This window comes from Podarcis liolepis, assembly GCF_965112155.1.
Source record: "Podarcis liolepis genome assembly, chromosome: 6".
NCBI lineage: Eukaryota > Metazoa > Chordata > Lepidosauria > Squamata > Lacertidae > Podarcis > Podarcis liolepis.
Genome location: NC_139559.1, coordinates 74417839 through 74429600, shown reverse-complemented (window position 1 = coordinate 74429600; position 11762 = coordinate 74417839). Strand labels below are relative to the sequence as shown.

The 11762-nt window shown below is 43.1% G+C and overlaps 1 protein-coding gene across 4 annotated transcripts in view; it reads right to left on the bottom strand.

The window, feature by feature from the left end:
• Positions 1-6997, bottom strand: part of DPYD (dihydropyrimidine dehydrogenase) — a 490336-nt gene extending 483339 nt beyond the window's left edge. For 2 of the 4 annotated variants that reach the window (XM_083510986.1, XM_083510987.1), the window contains exon 1: positions 6755-6978. In XM_083510986.1, the coding sequence (XP_083367112.1) occupies positions 6755-6793 (39 nt within the window). In that variant the 5' untranslated portion in view covers positions 6794-6978. Of the gene's footprint in view, positions 1-6754 lie in introns of all 4 variants that reach the window. The other 2 variants (XM_083510989.1, XM_083510988.1) reach the window with 2 other exon arrangements.
• Positions 6998-11762: the final 4765 nt, after the last annotated feature.

The following is an 11762-nucleotide window of genomic DNA, read 5'->3' as shown; positions in this document are numbered from 1 at the left end:
GATGGTGTGCATGGAGGTACCAGGCTGCCCAGATGACAAGACTCCTCTCTTGGCCTCCCTGATGTGGTCCAAAGGAAAGCAGAGCAATACACTTGGCACCAGCTTGGCTGCAGGAGTCGCACAAAGGCGCTATCCAACCATCTTAGGGACTCCAGATTTTGGTCAGGTTTACTCCTTAGCCTTTTGTCCTCCCGAAGGTGTTCTGCAAGGCAGCGGACTTGCTTTCAGATAAAATGCTCAAAGCAAAGTGGATGTGACAACATGCAGTACTGAGTCCACAGTCATCTCCCTATAAGGTAGGGGGAAGAAGGCCAATTTAAAGTGCAGCGCACATGGGTTGGGTGGGTGTGATAGAGGAGCGGGGAATCACTGGCACGCTGGCCTGATTTGGCCCACATGGCGACTTTGGCCAGGCTGTGCCCATGCACCCCACACCAGATGCCAGTAAAGGTGAGGCTTGGATGAAAGGGGATTTGTAGGTACCACTAATCAGCTATGCCTGCAGAGCCCCTTACACAGTGTGCTCCTTGCTGATTGTCAATGGCTTGTAAATCTGTGCATATGGTGTTTCCCAGCCCCTCTCTCTAGCCCCTAGAACAACACTTCCCAAGCAGCTTTTCAAACATCCTTTGGGGGAAAATGCAGCATTTGTAAAAGCAGCATTTTTTATTTTATTTTTACTTTACTGAGAAAACAAGTTTGCATTCAAAACAATTGTGAGATCGTTAACAATATCTCCAACAGCACCCCACCACCACCACCACCAAAGGCCAGGACAAAAGCACTTCCTAGCCCAATGGGAATGAAAGGGAGTTACACATTACCATAGTCATAAACCTCAGGGGTGTTAAGGGCACTGAATTATGAACAGATTACCAACTCAAGTAAACACAATCCTGGGTCCCTGAAAAGATTTGTCTCAGAGTAATAAAATAAAATAAAATTCTGTGTTTTGACTTCACTTAGGCAGTGACCTTAAATACTTCTTTCGAACAGAACTAAACTATCACCAGCATCAGTAGAGTTTGCTCCTACATGTTTAGGATTGCAATATTTCATGCATGTGCAAAGATCCATTGAAACTCCTTGAACAGAAAGCCACACACACCAAAAAGCCATTAGTGGTTAAATATTAATTCTGGGTATGATCTAAAGGAAGATGTCACCATCTGTTATTGAGTGATAACTTTCAACGAAGGAATTCTTAAAAAAAAAAAGTGACTCGAAAGTTAAACTGTCCACTTCGTTTCTGATCTTCTGGCACGCTGACCAGACATCTGCCCTACTACAATCAAGTATTTTATAGCCACAGTTAATGCTTGTGGGGGTGTTGTCTTTTTAAAGTGATACAGTGAAAGCTGTGTGTCAAAAATGGGGAAATGCTAGAAGATTGCTAAGATTAAAAGATCACAGCACTCTAATCGTATCACCAGCTGTGAGCCTAATGAACTAAATTTAAGACAGCCATTATCTCCAGAGGGTAAAAAAAATGGCCATTGCTCATCTTCATGTGCTAATTAATTTAGATGTATGCTTATTTACAGCTGTCCACTGCCGAGCATTGAAGCTGTCCTTCAAGACTGTTCAACGGGCAAAGAACATGACAAAAAACATTTTGATGTGGCTGACTTGTAACCAGAGTCCGTGCTGACTTGTTATAGCTTTCAGGGGTTGATCTGTAAAAGCTCTGTACCTCATAACAGGAGATTTCTAAGAAACAAGTTCCTCTGCTATGCCCACTCAAAATATCCACCATGGACCAATACCACCTCCCTGAACCATGTGTCAATATTATTAAGCTGGGACATCTCAGGAGCCTGAAATAAAAGAAACAACACTTCCTCAAGTTTGGAGGAAGTTCTCTTCCTGAACACCTGGTGGGTACAAGTCTGTGCAGAAATCACCTCCTACAATTACATAATTCTGTCTTGAGATTCAAAACCCAAACTTAAGCATTCAGAAGCGCTGCATATTCTGCTATTAGGATTCAACAATGTGTGGATAGCTGTGAGGCTTAACAGCTTTTATGTTCCAAATGCATGTCTTTAGGGTGTTGTTGTTGGTTTTTATCCCCTGCTTGTAAGCTTCCAACACACATCTCACTGGTCCCAGGCACAGCTGGGTGGGTGGCGGGGAATGCTAGACTAGTGTGACATTTTGCTATCTTGCTCTGTCCTAAATTTTCCAGTAACTTGCCTAAGCATAGTCCTGTTGACACAGGTCAGTCTTGATGAATAAAATGCTAGGCTGAGGACAACAGACATGTGGTCAACCCATTTTTACTCCTAGCCAGCCGAGAACACTAGCAAAGCCTGCAATCTTAATCACACATAGTAAAGGTAAAGGACCCCTGACCATTAGGTCCAGTCATGACCGACTCTGGGGTTGCGGCGCTCATCTCGCTTTATTGGCCGAGGGAGCCGGCGTACAGCTTCCGGGTCATGTGGCCAGCATGACTAAGCCGCTTCTGGCGAACCAGAGCAGTGCACGGAAACGCCATTTACCTTCCCGCCAGAGCGGTACCTATTTATCTACTTGCACTTTGACATGCTTTCGAACTGCTAGGTTGGCAGGAGCAGGGACCGAGCAACGGAAGCTCACCCCGTTGCGGAGATTCGAACTGCCGACCTTCTGATCGGCAAGCCCTAGGCTCTGTGGTTTAACCCACAGTGCCACCCGGAAAGAGCACTGAACTCAGTGGGGATTATTTCTAAGAAGATACACAAATGATTGCATTGTAAAATCCATACACAGGGAGGCGCACAAGCCCACCCACCCCCGCAACTACCACCTCAGGATTCCAAAGTAAGGAGAGACTTTGTGCTGGTCATCAGCCTACAACTTTTTCCACCTGCCTTGCCCCACCCTCCAGGCCTAGGAGCCCTTCCCAAACCATTACTTGGAGAAGAGCAGAAGAAGCTGGGAAGAGAGGAGTTCGGGGATATTTTTTAAGGAATATGTTATAAGTTGTGTGTCCTTGTTTCCCAATTTGATCCTTTTATATGGCTTTGTATGTTTGGGATTTTTATGCATTGTGACTTGCTGTTATTTTTATTGAGTAGTAATTCTTTATTGTAATTGACAAATGTAAACTGTTTATTATTTGCTGATATTTAATTTTACTGTTTACTATTATATTCTAATGGATTATTGAATATAGCTTTCTTTCATACTAGTTGTCAATTTTAAATTTATTGTGACTTTGTTGTATTGGATCAGATTGTTATTACATGTGTGATCTTTGTTGTCTATTTTGTTGTTTCTTCAGCTTATAAACCGCCTTGTGTATAGTAATATAGAAAGGCAGTACAGTCATACCTCGGTTCTCCAATGCCCTGGAACTTGTACGTTGCAACTACCGAACGACTGAAAACCGGAAGTGAGTGTTCCAGTTTTCGAACGTTCTTTTGGAATGCGAACATCTGACAGTGTGTCCACATCTTCTGATTGGCTGCAGGAGCTTCCTGCAGCCAATCAGAGCTGTGCTTTGGAAGTCGAACGTTTCGACTTCCGAGGTACGACTGTATACAAATTAGAAGTGAAATGAAATGAAAGTGTCTATGGCAAGCCAGCCATGTTGGAAGTGTTGGTGGGAGCCTCAAATTTGGGGAAGGAAAAGATATGGATATCAGCAGTCTTTGGCACTTCCTCAATTGAAGGAGATATACACAAAAGTTTAAGAACTTAATGGGCAATTTGAGCTCACTAGGGCAGGAGATAACAACTTCAGAAGCACTTTTTAACTCCTGACACACCACTGTAGAAGATCCAGTTTTAAGATTGGGGGGGGGACCCTATGTACTGGGCTGCTTCACATTTTATATCAGGGTTTGGAGCCTTTGTCCCTACAAATGTTATTGGGTTACAACCCTAATTATGAGAGGTGGTGAGAGTTGGAATCCAACATCATCTAGAGGGCCAAAGGTTCCCTATCCCTACTTTATATAATGACCAGATTGGCTGCAGCCACATAATGCAGCAAGTATTGAAATCAAAAGCATGGTTCTAGATATGCGGCAGACACATACACTAGGGACCACAGACAATCTAGGTTCTTCAGAACAAATCCCCAAGGATTTCAGATGGACTGTGCCTGTCGCGTTTATCATAGGAAGCACCAATGCAACTAATGGTTGCAAACAGCAGTCTTTAGCCCTTGCATAACAAAGCAAGCGTGGAGAAATTCTACTGTGCAACAGTATAATTTTCACAATACACCACCAATGAGGAATCAAAAACTAGAGGGGAAAGGACTCAGGAGGTTGGCATCTCTATAGAGATGTTATGTTGGCCTTTTAAAATAAACATGGAAATAAATGATTAATCCCCTGCTCTGGGATAGTCTGAAAGGAATTTTTCATGTGACAATCATCCCAGGGAACATTCCAGACCTTCCCCTTCAATGTTCTGTATTTAGTCTGTGAGAGTTAAAAGCTTTACTAATTCAAGATGGAAGTTATGTGTCTCACTTCTCAAATGCAGTGTTCCCAGCACGTATCACACATTCCACCTATAAAGAGATTGGAAGCACCCTTGGGTGACATGCTAGACACTGCCCACTTTGGGCACTGCCCACTTTGGGCTTTGGCTGCAGGCACCAGTGGTATGCTATTTCCCCAACTACTTGACTTAATAATTTAAAAAATTCTGCCCCTGCATTATGGGAAACTGGCACACCCAGCACTTACTCCTGAACAGACTGATTTAGGGGAGAAGCAGTCAGGAAGAGAGTGACAGATTCTGTCTTATACAATTCCATCCAGTATTAATCCACTTAATGGGAATGTTGATTGCAGTACTCTGGATTCAGCTCTTGGGGTCCCTTAAAAGGGCAGCCAGTTGCCAATTCAGGCCTCAGTCTAAATTGAAATAAGTCCCATTGAACAACATGTGACTTGTGTCACTTCCAGATGACCTGTTAACTGAGCATTCGCCCGATTTGTTTGCATGAGGTTTACAGGCAAGTTAGATGACCACAACAATTTATTTGTGGGTGAACTGTGAGTTTCTTTGAGCCCTGGGTGACAACCAAGGTGGATATGTGAAGCCTTGTATGAGATCCAGGAGGCTGAAAGGGGAGGTGTATCGATAGGGGGTGTATATTGCTTATTTTGGAAATTTGAATTGATGTAACATTTTTATGTTCAACTGTGTTTTTGTATATTTGTTATATGTTGTTCGGTTGCTTGTTTACTTTAGTTTTTTTGTACCACACACACACACACATATCACAGTACAGTGGTACCTCGGGTTACATACGCTTCAGGTTACCTACGCTTCAGGTTACAGACTCCGCTAACCCAGAAACAGTGCTTCAGGTTAAGAACTTTGCTTCAGGATAAGAACAGAAATTGTGCTCCGGCGGTGTGGCGGCAGCAGGAGGCCCCATTAGCTAAAGTGGTGCTTCAGGTTAAGAACAGTTTCAGGTTAAGAATGGACCTCGGGAATGAATTAAGTACTTAACCTGAAGTACCACTGTATAGAAATGGTTTAAATAAGTAAATCAAACTGAGCATTTGTTCCGATTTGTTTTGGAAAGGCTGGACAATACTACCTCAAGCAATTGTTATCCCACTCTTTCAATTGCATGTTGCCATCACTTTTTTCATCAAAAAATTCTGATTTTTAAGGGGTAGCAGGAAGCAGAGGTTTTTTTATTCAAGAGCATCAAATCAGCTGTCGTTGCACAACCAGGCCTTTGGCTGATTAATATTCTACAGCCTTTTAATATGTCCCTGTGGGAAAGGGCGGTATATAACAAATTAAATAAAATTAAATAAAATTTGCCAGTATGTGATTGACTCTCATCCCAAAACAGCAACAGTCCAGAAGCACCCTTACTTTTTTTTTTTTTTTAAAAAAGGATGCTTACTGCACTGCTGGTGAAATTTTATTTAGAAATATATTGAGAAATAGGTAGATGGTACAGAAGAGCACTATTTGGATTTGCTGACATAAGCATCAAAAGATTCTCCGGAATCTCTTCATTTTGACCTCCAGATGAGGCTATATGTATCCAGAAGAGGATGAGAAACCAGAAAATATTGGTCTGCCAAAGACTATCCTGTGCAGTCACAGGTGGCTAGACAGCGATAGGCAAGAAATACAGGCCAAATTACATTGCCTGAACCACTCAGCTTGGAGAACGGAGGTTTCCTTCCCTTGGGAAAAGCAGGAGTGACAAACCCGTGAGTCTCCCAGAGTTGTTGAACTGCAGCTCCCATCAGCCTCGGTCAGCATGGCCAATGGCAAAGGATGATGGGATTTGTAGTTCAGCAACATTTGGCGGAGGGGGAAAAGGGGCACAGGCTAGTCACTCCCTTCTGCAGCCTGGGTAGCTTGGTCACTGCATTGTGGTCTTGCCTACGGATACCTGTCCACCTTTGGCAAAGGTTCCTTGGCATAGGGGATAGTCAGAGCTTAATCTCCTTCATTACGCACACGCCCCCCTCCCCCGCGCGCACACATGTGGAATGGCTCCAGTGTGTTTACAAGCGGGGAGCCCCTGCCGCACTTGATAACCAGCCACGGGGGGGGGGGGACCCCACTCTGCACGTGCCCAGAGGCCCACATATCCCTCGAGCGCACAAGTCAAGCCTGCGGCCACCAAGGACTCCGGACACCTTGCAATGCTTGGCGACTGCAGCAGAGGCTCCTTGGGGGGTCCCAAGTTTCTTCTTCCCGGTTTCCAGACGCCACGGGGCTCCTGGCGCGCCCTCCTCTGCCGCCCCCCTGCACGAGGACACGGCCGTACCTCTATGTCCACGGGGTCCCGGCTCAGCCAACGTGCCATACTTGCGCCAGCCGCGTCCGCCCTTTCGCCGCTGCCTTCCAGGAATCGTCCAGCTGGCGAAGCGAAAGCGCGACGCGGACCCAGCCCGCCCAGCAACGCCCCCAGTGGGAGGGCGCGGCGGAGACCTTCCTCGGCGCTGGCCCTTCGGCTCCGCAGCTGCCTCCTGGCTCCAGCCAATTGGCCTTTTCTGCTGAGCTTGCAGGGAGGAAAACATTCAGGCATGGCCTTGCTTTAAAGAAGAGGGTGGGGGGGGAGATATTGATTACTTAATTGCGTAACCGTGTGCAGCTTGCAACAATGTAGGCAACATACGCAAAAGGAAAGGGAAAACGAAATATTGTAACTAAAATCTAAGTTTTGTAAACTGGTGAGAGAGAGCGATGCAAAAGTTACAGTCGCAGGATATCTGACACTAGCATGTAGCATTTAGACCGGCGAACACAGATATGTAAGAATTTGAGCATTTCAGTGATTTGGCTGTGCACATGTTTGTTGACACCTTTTAATTCAAACATTGCCTTTCTAGGATTTTCTGGTGAGGGCGCAGGGCTGGATTAAACCCTGTGGAGGCCCCTAGGCAGTTGAAATCTTGGGGTGCCCCTCACAAATTATCTCCTAATAGTTTTTGTAATTTTCTTTCAAGATGGAATCAATATTATTTTGATCTGTTGTCGGGCAAAAGAAGAATTGATACAACAACTTAGTAAATATGCAGAAGTGGCGAAACTTACTGGAAAAATAAAAAATCAAGATAACAAATGTTTTATAAAAGAATGGAAATGGTTTACTGAATATTTACAAATAAATTGTAAAAAGATAAGAACATTGGCAGGGTTATTGTAGTAACTTGCAGCTTTATAAGAGTATATATTTAAAGTAGATGAGTAAATTAAGTTAATTTGGATATGCAGAAAATATTAAAAATAAATTTAAGAAACCACAGAAAGAGGGGGGGAGCAAGTCAAGTTTTGAAATGTTAAAATGATTATAAAATTATTGAAATGTATAAAATTGAAAATCATAAAAAGAACTGTATTAAATTTGTTGAAAATTATTAAATAAATTTTAAAAATCATAGAACTGAAAAGGACTACGAAGGTCACCTAGTTTGACCTCCTTGTGGTCCCTTCAAACTCTACGATTCTCAGTTCTGGTGCCTCATCTCACTTGATGGTGATGGCTGAAAGTTATTATGGGGAATGTGGAAGACTAAGCAGGAACACAACTTCCTTGCAAGTCAAGTACGGTAATTGTTTTGATTGCATTACCTTTACCCTGCTAATGCCACTTCTTCTTTAAAAAAGAAGAAAAGACAACACATCAGAACAAAATTAAATTTTAAAGCTGTGTGTGTGTGGCTAATTTGTTTAGTTTGTTGCTCCTCAGCTACTGCGTGTAAAAATAACATGCCTTAAACCAGTGTTTGCCAACCTTTGGTCTCCAGCTGTTTTCGGACTTTTTGTTTAGTCGTTTAGTCGTGTCCAACTCTTCGTGACCCCATGGACCAGAGCACGCCAGGCACTCCTGTCTTCCACTGCCTCCCACAGTTTGGTCAAACTCATGCTGGTAGCTTTGAGAACACTGTCCAACCATCTTGTCCTCTGTCGTCCCCTTCTCCCTGTGCCCTCCATCTTTCCCAACATCAGGGTCTTTTCCAGGGAGTCTTCTCTTCTCATGAGGTGGCCAAAGTATTGGAGCCTCAGCTTCACGATCTGTCCTTCCAGGAAGCACTCAGGGCTGATTTCCTTCAGAATGGAGAGGTTTGATCTTCTTGCAGTCCATGGGACTCTCAAGAGTCTCCTCCAGCACCATAATTCAAAAGCATCAATTCTTCGGCGATCAGCCTTCTTTATGGTCCAGCTCTCACTTCCATACCTCACTACTGGGAAAACCATAGCTTTAACTATATGGACCTTTGTTGGCAAGGTGATGTCTCTGCTTTTTTTTTTTTAAGGTGATGTCTCTGCTTTTACCCCGGACTACAGCTCCCCATCATCCCTGACCACTGGTCTTGCTGGCTATGGGTGATGGGAATTGTAGTCCAAACACAGCTGGAGACCCTAGGTAGAGAAACACTGCCTTCAACCATTCTTGCTATGGATGATGGGAGTTGTAGTCCAAAACATCTGGACAGTACTAGGTTGGCTGCCCGTGGTTTGTGCTGTTATACCACCGAAGAGCAACAGTGAAGAACCACAGAACAAACTTGCTTCCTGCCTGCCTGCAAGGATTCTCTCACATTTCCCAGGATGATGGCAAAACCTTCAGTTAGGGAGCACCTACTGATCTGCGATAAAAATGTTGGTGGAGGCAAGCTGGCTGAGAATATTACAGTTAAAATTCACTAGCTCTGATTCAAGTTGCAAAAAAATAAAAATAAAGTAAAAGGCTTAGATAGGAAATGGCTGAGCATACCAGCACTTTTAATGGGCAATTTGAGAATGGCTGTCAAATTAAATTTGTGCCCTGAGCATCACTTGCTGTTGTAAATATGATTGTGCATCAAAACTGATGGCATTATCACTCAACCAGCTCTCACAGTATCACAGATGCTTGTTTTTTTGCAAACAAGGTTGTAAGCCAAGTGGAAGGCACACAGACACAAAATCCTCCTTTGGCTGTGTTCTTGATATGTGGAAAATAAGAAGGAAAGGAAACATTCCATTCCATTTGCCTGCTTATAGGAACGCTTGACGTCTCTATTGCTGTCAGATCTGCAGATGGAGGAAGGAGTTGGCAGAGATTCCTCCTCTTATCCGAATGGAGGACCAACTTAGGATCCAAGCCTCTGCATGTGGGTCTCCTCTCCTACTGAATGGAGATGGTATTTGGATGACCAGCTGAGGCAACGGGGGTCATCACGACTTCCAAAATTGTAGGGTGCATGATGTAAGCTGCCGAAAGTGAAGAATACTTAATGAAAATTTCTGGCTGCAGCTGATCAAGACTGTCTTGTACTGTGAAGACGACAGTTAAATTTGATCTGGACATCTATTTTTGTTTCTGCAAAGCACAACAATATGTTATTGACAGAAGTGCCAGAAATCAGAATCGTATTCAATTATTTTGAAGTTACGTTGTTTACAAGTTACATCCAAGGAAAGGGGAAGTTATGAGCATGGCGGCTGCTTGCTTCAGAAAGTGGTCTTTAATGGGGTACAGTCATACCTCGAGATGAATACGCTTCGGGTTAGACAAATTTGGGTTGTGCTCCACGGTGACCCGGAAGTAACAGAGTATGTTACTTCCGGGTTTCGCCCCGTGCGCATGCGCAGACCGTCAAAATAATGTCATGCGTATGCGCAGAAATGCCAAAACGCGACCCGCGCAGACGCACCATCACATCTTGCGTTCCATTCGGGATGCAAACGGGGCTCCAGAACGGATCTCGTTCACATCCTGAGGTACCACTGTATAATTAAATATATTCATTAATATTATTTGTATGCTGCTTCCCCACAAAATCATGTTCAAAGTGGCTTACAACTAAGAAAGCATTTCAAACAAACTCTACGATACAATTTCACAATAGCATAGCAAAATAACACCATAGTAACAATTTCGTAATAGCGTAGCAAAACAAAAATACAATGTAGAAAGACCCACATTTCCAGACTGTACGTATGACAAGATTACTTGAACAGCATGCAGCGCCCAATAGCAAAAATTAAAAGGGTGATTTGCATTTCACCTTAGTCCTAGAAACACCCGCACCAAGATGTGGCTCACTGTTCCCTCTCTGGCGGCAGCTTCTTGTAAAGCTTCCAAGGGCATAGGATGGAGTATCTGGAAATATAATAATAATAATAATAATAATAATAATAATAATAATAATAATAATAATGTAGCCACTAATATTTATTTTTAGTTCTAATCAAGTGACTCAGAGAAAACTCTCCCCCCCGCATACTTCTTACTAGCTTTCTTACTAAATAATTTGCTCTGCACACACCCCCAAAAGAAAATTGGCATGATATGTCACTTCCAGTATGATTATGTCACCAGAACTTCAAACTCTTTTCCAGACAGGCAGCCACATTAGGCTTCTGCAGCAAAAATAACCAAGGGTCTTGTGACACCTTCCACATTTATTATGGCATAAGCTTTCGCGGGCTACAGTCCACTTCATCATCAACATAAAAAATGTAACATTAAATAATGGATTGCGACTTGCAGCTGAACATTCACAGAAGAAATATAAATCTTTTATTGTGCACGAATCCGACTGACTCATGATGGTTTGTCGAAATCAATTGTTGTTTGTAAATGTCCTCTTCTGCCCATTTTCTTTCTTCGGCTTTGTAACATCATACTGTAATGCACAATTTTTGTAGCACTTAGCTTTCCTTTGAATATTCCTCCCCTCCCCCTCCCATTCCACTGTGGCCTTTGTAAAAGTTCTGCAAATCAATGCTGGTTGGTAGTGCATCAATATTTTTGAATTCTCTGAGATGGTTGGGCAAGATCACATACCCTGTTTGATGTACTCATTAGTGTTTTACAGGGCTGCCAAAACCACTGACATTTGGATTTTGACACAGGATGTGCAAAGACCAATATGTAGGTATAGACTGTGTGTTGCTATTTAGCCCCAGACTGGATTTGTGAGTGAGTTTAAAGTGTATCATCAGCATTAGTCCCTTCCATTGTGGGTGGGTGGAGGGTACAGTATTAGTTCGAACAGCTGAAAGAGATACAAAATTCCAATGATACAAAAATAAATAAATACGTATTTAAAAGCTCAGCATTATTCAAACACATTTTAATGCTCTCAAGTCCATGTCTTAATCTCCAGAACTACAGAGACAACAATATACACCCCTGTTTATATGCTGAGGAAAAGTTGAACTATAAAGCACATAAAAAGAAGAAGAATATGTCTTATTGGAATCTGTGCACTTCCCAAGATGGCTCCACATTTGAAACTGACCATCAAAATAACATTGAGAATTTTGCAAAAGCCGGCATT